This window comes from Galeopterus variegatus, unplaced genomic scaffold (assembly GCF_000696425.1).
Source record: "Galeopterus variegatus unplaced genomic scaffold, G_variegatus-3.0.2 Scaffold1582, whole genome shotgun sequence".
Classification (NCBI taxonomy): domain Eukaryota; kingdom Metazoa; phylum Chordata; class Mammalia; order Dermoptera; family Cynocephalidae; genus Galeopterus; species Galeopterus variegatus.
This window is the reverse complement of record NW_007727693.1, coordinates 217,962-230,140: the sequence shown is the minus strand read 5'-3', so window position 1 is coordinate 230,140 and position 12,179 is coordinate 217,962. Positions and strand designations below refer to the sequence as shown.

Below are 12,179 nucleotides of genomic sequence, written 5' to 3'. Positions count from 1 at the left end.
CTTATCTTCATCTCATTCCCACCTGGTGCTTTATTCCAGTCCCTGCTTTTTCAAGTTGCTCCGAATGCGTAGATTAGTGTTCCTCTTTGAACCGACATGATGGTTTTTATATTTGGTTCCCAGCTCTGACTGCTTGTGGAAACCCTCCTATTAAACTGTCTGGTAACTACCATTGAACTTTCCTAATTAAATAAAGAGATCTTTTCCAGCATGTTTGTCTCCTATTTTACCATAGTGGTTCTACAATGGTGTATGACTTATAGGCAAAATTGTCGAAAAATGAAACACTAGGCTGGATGACGAGAGGGAAGCAGACGTATGTGATACATAATAATACATTGATATCTAGAACTACCGTTCACTGTATGTCTCCAATCCTCACAGCCGCCTGATAACACAAGTGGTGCTGTTTGTCCGCATTTTGCTGATAACATGAAGCTCAAAAAGCTTAATTTATATCTCCAAAGTTCCATACACTTTGAAGTATGGAATATGATGTCAGTTCTATCTTTCTACAAGTTCTCTCAGCTTTTCACCACGATACAATGTCCTTTCAACACACGTTTCTTATATTTAAACTGTCTACAGTTTAGAGAGTTAAGTGTAAAAAAAAAAGCCCCTTTTGAAATTAAGTGTTCCTCTAAGTTGAACTTCTATTCTCCAATTTTTTATTTGTTAGAGGTACTGTTATTCTACTAGTTATTCTAATTCTCTCCCACTCCAGGCATTCCTAAATTCTCTCTTTCATGCATCTGAAACTTTAATGGGTTGAATCCTTCTGACTTCTCCCTCATCACCTCACTGAGATCTGTCCTTTTGTGTCTAGTTACCACTTTCCATTTGAATCTTCTCTGCTCTCTTTCCTGCAGTTTTCCAGCTTTTCCAATTGGTAAGGCTCAACTAATCATACTAAACTTCTGCTCTTGCTAGTCATTTTCCTACTGAGAACCTCACGGTGGTTCTGTGACTTTTAATAACCAGCCTCAGCCTACTTTCCCATCTCTTATCTCATACAGTTCAGACATGAATTGTTCATGACACCCAGGGGAATTCCCTCTTTCTTATTGAAACCCATCTTGTTTGTCCCGGCCCCAAATCCTTCAGAGATTACTGCGACTCCACTTCTTCAAGGTGTTACACAACTGCTACATCTTCTGAAGTTTACAGTCTCTTGGAAGGGGCACTGGGCCTAAAAACTCATCTGTCTCCCTGGTGACCCCACCTACCCAAGCAGAGGAGCACCCAATTGCCCCAGCACCTCTCCCACAAACCTGAGGTCCTACCTGAGACCATGGAAACCCCAACCAGGGTCACTCACTATTGTAGAAAAGCTGCTGAGTGGCCCAGTGCCCCTTCCAAGAGACAGGTCATCTTGAATGTCTCTGATTCACTCTGATATTTATGGTCCAGTACGCACATTGGTGACATGGGGTTACACACTGCCTGGCATAGTATTAAGAAGGGACTGAAATACAGTTGAATACAAAGAGAAATGTGTCATTGAAAGACAAGCTGAAACTCTCATCTTCTCCCACATCCCTTTCGATCCCCTAGTGGTCCACTGGGTTTTAAGAAATGATGATTCACTAACCTTTCCCATCTTTGGCATCATTGCATGTGGTTCTATATATTTCGCTTGCAATAAGAATCAGTAGTAAGTTTCTGCAGTGTTTTATCTTTCAAGTATAAATTGCTATATATATATATATATATATATATATATATATCTCACATGAATACTTTTAACATTTGTTTTGTATATTTTTCACACTCACAATGTGAGCCCACCAGTCATTTTTTTTTAGTAGGAAAATGACAGGCTGAAACAAGGAAGAATCACCATAGAAGAATTTAGATCAATTTATCGAATTATTGTACATAGAGAAGAAATTGTTGAGATTTTCAACACGTATTCCGAAAACCGGAAAATTCTTTTGGAAAACGATCTGGTTGAATTTCTGACACAAGAACAATATGCATTTGAGATGAGTAGAACTATTGCTTCTGAGATCATTCAGAAATATGAGCCCATCGATGAAGGTATGTTTGCATTTCAAAGCTTTGTCAATATTTATAAGCAAAGTATTTTTTATGAGTTACGATTATCAAATTTAAATTTTTGTATGGGACGAATTTCTTCTGGAAATTATAAAATATTGGGACTTTTTGTATTTTATGGAGTGTATATGTACCTTTTAGAAAGCTGTACTGTGTAACCATGGCATTTTTTCCTACTGCATCATCCAGCTCCTTTCTTTTAACTGTTTCCATGTAACATTTCGCTGAAATGACCTTAGGTATAAAAGTAAGACAAGGGTTCTGTTACATGTACCCTATTAAAAAAAGTGTCTTGATCTCATGAATAAGATAAAAACCTAATTATAGGCAATCTTTCTTTTTTTTGCATTATATAATTGAAAATATATATGAAAATTAAATGAGCTAAATGAAAACAATTCTAGAAAGAAGACAAAATATTACAAAATCACTAATTTCTTCTCTGTTTATAAATATAATTACTACAGGACTTTATAAATATTTTAAAAGTTTCACTTTTTCTTTACTTTTGAACACATAGTCATTTGGTTTAAATTAAACAACCATTTAGGCTAATAATCTGTCATATAATTTGTGATCTTTGTCCCATCCTTCAATGGGTGAAACACTTCAAATGTTTTCATTTATGCTCATGTTTAAATAAAACCGTAAACACAATGAAATAAAATATTTGCAGAATTATGTGCACAAAAAAATTGTTAAAGCACAATGTTTAACCCCATAGAAATTAACTGATAGAATAGCTCAAAATATTCACTTAACATCAAGGGAGGTTGTGAAAGTCCATACTCTGCTTTTGAAAGTTGATTTAGTTTACCAGTATTTAACATATAACATGGGTTCTTACAAAGTTAAACTCATCCCTTCATTGAATTATGCATTCATACTTTATCCAAATGTTTATATGTGGCAATCAAGTGTTATTCTAGGGGCTGGGGATAAATTGGAGAACAAAGCAACTAGGTATTATATTCCTGATGGGATCTGGAAGAAGATTGACATAAATAATTAGGTATATAAAAGGTTAATTTTGGAGAGTGTTATGTGCTATGAAAAAAATAAAGAGAAGGTGATAGAGAATTAATGTCAGGTGGCAAAATGGGAGAAGAGTCTAAGGTCCAGCGGAGAGAAGCATTGGATTTGAGTTGGAGAATTCAAGGAACAGAAGACGACAGTGTGGTTAGAATTTGGAGAATGAGGGAGAGATGAGTTGGAAGGACAGGCAGAGATCAAATCATGTACAGTATTATAGGCCGTAATTAAGACTGTGGCTTCATGACTCAATGCCACGTAAAGATTTTGGAGGGTTTTAAGCATTGTAGTGGTACGACTGAGTGCAGTGCTAGTAACAGCTCAGTCTGAGCACCATTAACCTTTTTCAGGTTTGCAACAAGATAAGGAGATTGTACCAGAATGTTAAGCAACAAAAGCACACCTGAAAAGTTCAGCTGACTTTTTTTTCTTTCTCTAAGCAAGTAGTGAACTGATTTATGTTCTGGCTCAAGTTCTTTATGTCATTGCAGACCAGAAACAACCAGTTTACAGACAAGCACTTCTGTAACACTGATCTGGTGAATATTACAAAAAAAAAAAAAAAAGACTTTGGCACTGTTAGCTTCAGTTGGTAAATTAAAAGATACAAAGGGATATAGTGATTTGGGCAGTGACACCTTGGAATTTTAACTATAACGTTATACTGTTTGTCCATTTTGTCTTTCGAGCCTTCACCTGCCTCAGATATTCTCATACACAGCCAAGAACTTGTATTTCACTTACATAATTATTTATCACTTTAGGGTCTAATGATTAGGGCCAATTTGAATTGTGACCTAATAGTCCCAGATGCTGCCAGGCTCCTCAACCTCTTCCCACACTGGAATGTGACATGCACCAAATGATGTTTTTTCAATCCATGAGATTAATCTTCATCTCAACCTGTTAGTTCTTAAGGGCACAAAATGAGTTTGTTTTCTATTCTGTTATTAAAGCTATTTATTTAATTTTTAATAGTTCAAAAGGGCTGCAAGCCAATCACTGCTCAGGGAAAAAGAATTAATGAATGCGAATCACTCCTGTTACAACGCACAATGCATTTGTTCCATAGGCTTCCATATTCCTAAATTTACATCATTTTGAAGTAGAGGGTTCTTATGCCTATAAACATTTTATATATTTTCTTCTAGTTTTTATTTTTTTTAAACCAAAATTGTAATAGTATTTTGAATGCTGGCTTTTTCACTTTTACATTGTCATAAACATTCACTTACGTCACTATATATTTTTTATGATACATTAGTTTTAATGGCTGCTTAGTATTGTATCATATTTTGAGCTTTAATTTGTTTCCTCCTCATTTATTTTGCTTTTATAAACAATGCTAGTGTGAGCCTTCTTGCACATCAATCTTTGTCTGAGTCTCTACTTCTGTAGAATAAATTCCTGGAAATATAATTCCTTGCCAAAGATCACACTCAAGTCTAAAGTGAATACCCATGTCAGCTTTTCTTTTGAGCCAAACAACTATCAACAGCAGCAACAGCAACTAACATTTCTAGAGCTAATACAATAGGGGTAGAGTCTATGATTACCCCCATTCACAGACAGGGAGAAGTTAACTAGCATGCTCAAAGTCATGTAACGAGTAAATGGATTTGAACTACAACTGTTTGGTTTCAGAGCCAGTGTTCTGCTTAAATCAATAATTCTGGTGCACATTATTCGGAGTGAAAAAGTTCAGAGATAATTTACTAAAGATGATCATAATGCAAGTGATCCAGCAATTCCATTCCTAGGCATGCACCAAACCGAAATGTATACATACTTTCATCAAAAGTCATACACCAGTTGTTTTATAGCAGCACTACTTATAATAGTCCCAAACAGGAAATTATTTAAATACTCAAGAATAAAGTAAATAAATAAGTTGTAGTATACTCATACAATGAAACTCTACGCAGCAATGGGAATGAACAATGTTTAACTACATGTAGTTACAGGAATAAATCTTAGAAACATAATGTGGAATAAAAGAAACCAGACACACACAAAAAATACATACTCTATGAGTTGAGTTTATTCATATGAAGTACAAAAACCAGAGAAAACTAATCTATGTTTTTAGAGCCAGAGCAGTGGATACACTTGGGTGAGGGAGTTACTGGAAAGTTAGTAGAGAGAAGGCTTCCAGGGTGCTGTAATAGTCAGTTCTTTGACCTGAGTGCCAGTTATCCAGATATGTAGCTTGCTGAAGTTTATTGATCTGTGATAGATGTAATTTTCTTGTATGTATTTTTTAAAACATAAAACAAATAGAGATAATTAAATACTATATTCTCTACTTGAATATTGATATAGAAGAACTGGATATTCACTAGAAAAATGTGTTTCCAAAAAAGTAGAAATAGTATTAATATTAACTCTAAACAAATATTTTAGAAAGATGCTCTACTACTGAATAAGTTTACAAGTGAGACGTGATTTTTTTATTGCTAATGGTATTTCTGTATCTTTTTACTTATTTTTCATAGTTAAGAAAGTACAGCAGATGTCATTTGAAGGTTTTACAAGATACATGTATTCACCTGAATGTCTACTATTTAAACAAGAGTGTAAAAGAGTTTATCAAGATATGACTCATCCATTATGTGATTATTTTATTTCAACTTCACATAACACATATTTGATATCGGATCAATTAGTGGGACGAAGTGACCTTTGGGGATATGTAAGGTATTTATTTTGATTTTTAAATCTATTACATTTTAAAACAATTGGAAGCTCCTGTTTGTGTCTACCTCAATAGGCAATAGTGAACCTTAAAAAACATATTATGCCTGTTACCCAAACTCACAGGAAAGAGGAATTTTTATTTGTACATATCTTGATGATCCAACCTTTGGATGAAGTGGTAGCATAAATTATTGTATATATTAGTATCATATACTTTTCTTCTAATCCTGCCTTCTGACCTCCTCTCTATGTTTATAGCCCTTCTGAAATTTGCTGAATAACTTGGATACTTCTCATAGGAAAACATGTGAAGAAGACTTATCTTATTTAGCTAATCAGAACATACTAGATTTTAACAAACATGGTTAAAATTAATTCCCAGACATCAGGACACAATGCTTTAAGTAAAACCAACACATAAATACAGTAAATTGTGTAATTTGGCACTTATTGATAATGATTTTTATTGATTGATATGACAAATAATTTATACGGATTACAAGTAATCCATATTGCAACTTCAATTTTACGTCCTGTATGGATCATACTGTTAATACTGGGCTTCCATTTGGTCAGTCAGCTGAGACACTTCAAAGCTGCTACACTCATCTTCACATTAGCACAGACAGATAATACACTGGTAAATTAATATTTTCAGAGTCCTGTAGAGAAGACGAACTAAGCTAATGTGATAGGAAATGGGCTTCCATTTGGTCAGTCAGCTGAGACACTTCAAAGCTGCTACACTCATCTTCACATTACCACAGACAGATAATACACTGGTAAATTAATATTTTCAGAGTCCTGTAGAGAAGACGAACTAAGCTAATGTGATAGGAAATGACTAGGGGGTGGAGAGTGTTACTTAAGGTAAAGTTGTCAGGAAAGGCTTCTCAAGAGGTCACATAGTTGTGACCTGACTGATGATAAAAGGAAACTTTTTTCCAGTTGAAATGGAAAGCCACTGAAGGGATTTTCCTTAAGACAGTGTCATAATTTGATTTACTCTTTACTGTGGAGGAAATACTGATGGGACAGAAATAGCAGATGATTTGGGAAGATACTGTAGCAGTCCAGGTGACAATAGTTGTGTAGATGAACTCACGAGGTAGTAGCTGAAATGATGGCAAGTGGCTGAATTTGAGATATTTTAAGGCAGCAGAGCCAATGAGACTTACCAGATGATTTGAAGAAAGGTACGAGGGGGAGAGAAGAATCACGATTTTTAGCCCAATGACCAAATGCAATGAATGTTGAATGAGATGGTGAAGCCTGAGAGAGAAGCTTGTTGTAGGGTATGAGGCAAAAGCAAGAATTCTGTGGTTCCCATCTTAAGTTTGAGGTACATTGACTTACCAAAGGACTGAATCAAATAGCCAATTGGGTATATGTGTCTGGAATTCAAAAAAAAATATCCCAACTGGAAAATAGAATTGGAAGTCATCAGCATAAAGGTGATATTTAAAGCCAGGTGATTAGATGATATTACTTAAGGAAAAATCATAGATAAAATAATTTTGAATTAATTCCATAATATCAAATTTACAAATAAACATTACTTCTCCAATTTAAAATCTAAGTAAATACATGCATCCATAAATTCAGAAATGTATCCATTTAGAATTCTATAAAGATAGCTCAATTTATCACTATAATTTTGTTGTAGAAATTTCTATTCATACTTTATTATTCTAATTTTTTAAAATGAAGAAAATATGAATTTTAAAACAAGTTTATTTAAAAATACAGAAAATTACTTACGAATTCTAAGAAAATGTTCCACCCAACTACAAATTTATTTCTTTTCTTTTTTCTTCACCCACATTTGGAAGATGCACCCATAGAATGCAAGTCTTTCAAAATTTCTCTGCTCATCAGAAGTGGTATAATGTAATGTTTAAGCATCGGTGTTTAAGTTTCTGATGCTCACACTTCCTCTCTTCCATTTATTTGTTAATTTTGTGACTGATATAACCTCTTTGTGTCCCTGTTTCCTCATTTTTAAAAGAGGAAAATGGATATTACCTGCCATAAAACATTAAAAATTTTAATTCAGCGAAAGCTCCTCCAACTTATTTTTATTGCCAGTTACAATTCAGCTTCAAATAGAAAAAAATATGTTACACAATTTAAAGAAACTTACCATTAGTAAAAATTATAATATTTTATACCCTGGTAATTTATAGGAAGTATTTGAAGGAGATTTTAATGATGAATAGGTAAAGTTGAATAGGAATTTCATACCACAAAGTCATGTGCAGATTCTAGAATGCAGACAGAAATTCACCCATAAGCTTTCTAATGGCCAAAGCCAAGAGTGAAATAACACAGAATGCCTCAATATCACTACTAGAGAAGATCTAACTTTCTCTCATATGCCTCTGAATATTAGTGGTTGACTTGTCACAGTGTAACCCACCTAAAACACTTCTGCTGAAGACCAAGCCATGTAGTCTCAATATGTAATTTTGTAAAGGTTGATTTCATCAATGCATAAAATTAAAACTGTATGGAGAATTAGCAAGAATCAGTACTATTTATGAAAAGTTCTTCCACAACCGAGATTTTGGTAGGCACTCCCAACCCCTCTAGAGAGTTCAAGTTTGTTCTCTTGCAGCATCCCAGAGAACTGATGCTCTTTATTTATAAAAGGGCAAGACACTTCGACAATCACGGAAGAGTAGGGTAAAGCAATCATCCTTTCATGGAAATTAAGAAATTTGACAAATAAACATTGCTTCTTCTCCAATTTGAAATCTAAATGTATTAGAAAATCCACAAGCTGAGAAATATGTTCATTTATAATTTTACAAATAGAGCCCAATTTAGGACTTGTGCCTAGAAAGGTGGCCATCTTATTCACCCATGGAAATATCAATAGGTCAGACACGATTTCTCTAGAAGAGTGTTTTAGGTCCATTTCTCCAACACAAGGACAAGTGGATAACAAAGCTCTGAAGTTTTACATTATAATGCATTGTCACATGCCTGAATAAAGCAGTGTGCACTTCAAAAACAAACAACCCCCCCAAATAAAAAATTTTATTAATTATTTAATTTTATACTATATTTGTTTCGTTGAAGCCTCCAAGATAGATATTTACCAACTCCCTTTCCTTCTAATGCCCTACCTTCCCAGGATTTCATCCATCTTTCATCCATATTATTCCCAAGGGAAAATGTGTTCTCTCTTTCACTCCCTCTCTGTTTTTTATTTTTCTGAATTCAGTACCTTAACTTAGTGTCATAATTGCTTTATCTTTTCTCAGCTACACTTCTACCTACATACTGCTTGAGTCATCTCCCTAGGAAGGGACTAAATTTGATCCCCAAAGAAGTACCAGATCTGAAAAGTCTGTTTTCTCATATGGTGCATTTGGTGCTCTGTGCTTCTATTTGGGAAAACTACTGATTTTATATAAGTACTTGGTGCTGGGACCACATTCCCTTCTTCAGGCTGTCACTACTTACGCGGGGTTTCTCGAACTCTTCAAGTCAGATCATTCTTTGTTGTAGGGGGCTGTCCTGTGCATTGTAGAATGCTTCGTAACATCCCTGGCTTCTACACACTAGATGCCAGTTACAAACCTCCCCCATCCCCAATTGTGGCAATCAAAAATGTTTCCAGACATTGCCAAATATCTCCTTTGAGGCAAAATTGTCCCAACTGACAATCTGACCTAATTTAATAAACTTCTTGGAAAACAAGTGTTAACTAGACTTTCTATGAGAAAATATCACTATGTATATGGCAAGAGAGCTTGTTTAACATTGTCCCAACTGACAATCTGACCTAATTTAATAAACTTCTTGGAAAACAAGTGTTAACTAGGCTTTCTATGAGAAAATATCACTATGTATATGGCAAGAGAGCTTGTTTAATCTCTTTCCCAGTACATGAGTATCAATTCTAAAATCCTGGTGTTTCAAGTCAGCCCTCTTCTGCTTCAGTTCCATCTCTTCAATGATTGTATTTTAGGCGATCACGTCTGTCTGTCTTCCACTTTCCTTCTTAAATCCTTATAGTTCTCATTTTTTCTAATGCAAGCACAATAAATATGTGTTAATATTCAACTATATGTCAAGTTTTTTTATGAGACTGAAATTTTAGTCTCTGCTCTTGTAGAACTTAGAGCATAAGGAATAGACAGAAATCTCAAAATTTAGAGTCCACAACAATAACCATTGCATATATTGGAGGTGCTGGCATGGTGGCTGGCAAATATCAGCTTCATGTTAGGCCATACTTATAGAAAATAAGAAGCAGGTATATTCAATTCAACACAAATATGTGTGTGTATCTATGAAATAAAACATTTCATCTTACTGCATATTTCATCTTATACACATTTTTATAAATCAATGAAATTTCTAAAATAAATCAATAAATTTTAGTGAACTCTGTATTTTTTAGCAAAAGTAACCTGTTTTATGGCAGCATGCGATGACCCACTCTGGACTGGCTATGAAGATTTTGAGACATCTCTATGTGTATACTTATCAGTCAGTGAAAAATCTGTATGCAATCAGCAGTGATTGACACAGTGTAAACAAAACTAAACCTGTTAATAAAGTATCTTGTCACTGCTCCCTTGTAGTAAGAACAGTGAAAATTCATTTAAACCTAGAGGGTACAACTGACTTATGAATCTAAGATAGAATTTATGTCTAGGTCAAGAACATGAAATTTGTATGTGAGGTGGAAAAGTTAGATCCAGTTTTAAATATTAGCAGAAGTGGAAATATGTTTTCCTCAATTTTGATAAAGCTGTGAACTTGGTGTATTCTGAGCCTATCCATTCAAACTTTTCTTCTAGTGAAATCATGTGTCAAATACACCTAGATTAGCAGGCATTCAGCCTTCCTTTGTGTAAATCTTACTTTTCTCTAGCTCTTACTTGGATTAGAATTAGAGATGGTCTTACATAAAATGGTTAAAGAAGGTGAAGATTGTTTACTGAGTCATCAGGCCCTCTAGCTTCCACACTTCCATCCCCTCCATCCAACATTTTCTCCAGGGAGCAGGTATTATCATCATTTTTTCCCCTCTTTTTTCTTCCTTTAGCACCATATATGCCATTCCCCCAAACCTATGAGTAGATAATCAAATAAAATTTTATTAATATATTTTATTATTCTGAGAAGGCTTTGAACATTATTTCACTTCAATGGTAATGTATTTAAAAATAGATATCACCATAAGCAAAATTGTTTGGGTTGGAAGTAGGGATGTTTTGGAGCTACAGCTATGGAGGTAGGCATCTTCTTTGCTTACTGTAAACCAAGCCTTGAATAGAAAACATTTGACTAGAAAGGAGCAGACATACTACTGTATTACACAGGCAGTTTGTCTCTTCCTTTTTAATGTCGTGAATTTCTAGAGACTCAAAACTTGTCTTTACTATGGATTTGTTTCTTCATTTATTGCACAATCCCAGATAGTTTTTGGAGTATTTTTACACTATGGTATATATTTTTAATGGTCCAGGAGTGACACTTTGTTTTGCTTAAATTTTACTAGTGCCCTTGTGAAAGGATGCCGCTGTCTAGAAATTGACTGCTGGGATGGATCACAAAATGAACCTGTTGTGTACCACGGTTATACACTCACCAGCAAGCTCCTCTTTAAAACTGTTATCCAAGCAATACACAAATATGCATTCATGGTACGTACCTATCTTTCTTAAATTGTAGTTATTTAAACAGAGTCAATCATAATTTACTTACTTCAGTATTCTATAATGCTTGGACTTAGTTTAGACTAGTGATATTTATGCATTCATGGTACGTACCTATCTTTCTTAAATTGTAGTTATTTAAACAGAGTCAATCATGATTTACTTACTTCAGTATTCTATAATGCTTGGACTTAGTTTAGACTAGTGATATTTCAAATTGTTGGTAATGACCCATTAGTAGGAGTGAAATCCATGTAGTATATCATTAAAGGTAGATCTATCAAAGTTAACTCAGGTAGTAAGGTACATGTTGTTTCATGAAACTTTTTAATTGTGCATGTATGTGTTTTTATGTGAATTGTGCCACAATGTAAAATATGTTTCTCACTGTCAATTACGGCTAAGAAAGTTTGAGAAATATTGGCCTAAATAGTAGTTAATATTTAATCAACATTCACTTTTAAGACACAAAATAAAATAAAATGCCACCAGTGCTTTATCTTGTTGACATTATTTTCTGACTATAATGACAGCTATTTCTATAGCAAGAAGTGTTCAGAAGTTTATTTTGGATTTTAAAATTGTTATTCAATTTACTAAAGTTACAGATTCAAAGATCTAGATCTTCCTCGAACTAAATTCAGTTTACCAATCCTAGTCTATAAATTGAGTAGGTTTTAGTAATCCCTCTATTTTAAGGAGTTTTAAATAATT

At 34.2% G+C, this 12,179-nt stretch overlaps 1 protein-coding gene across 1 annotated transcript in view; it reads left to right on the top strand.

Moving 5' to 3' along the window:
* The window catches only part of PLCZ1 (phospholipase C, zeta 1), a 62,659-nt gene that overhangs the window by 17,307 nt on the left and 33,173 nt on the right, over positions 1-12,179 (top strand). Inside the window, exons 2-4 of the mRNA XM_008577816.1 lie at positions 1,809-2,040; positions 5,586-5,787; positions 11,309-11,453. Of these exons, the coding sequence (XP_008576038.1) occupies positions 1,809-2,040; positions 5,586-5,787; positions 11,309-11,453 (579 nt within the window). The remainder of the gene's footprint in view (positions 1-1,808; positions 2,041-5,585; positions 5,788-11,308; positions 11,454-12,179) is intronic.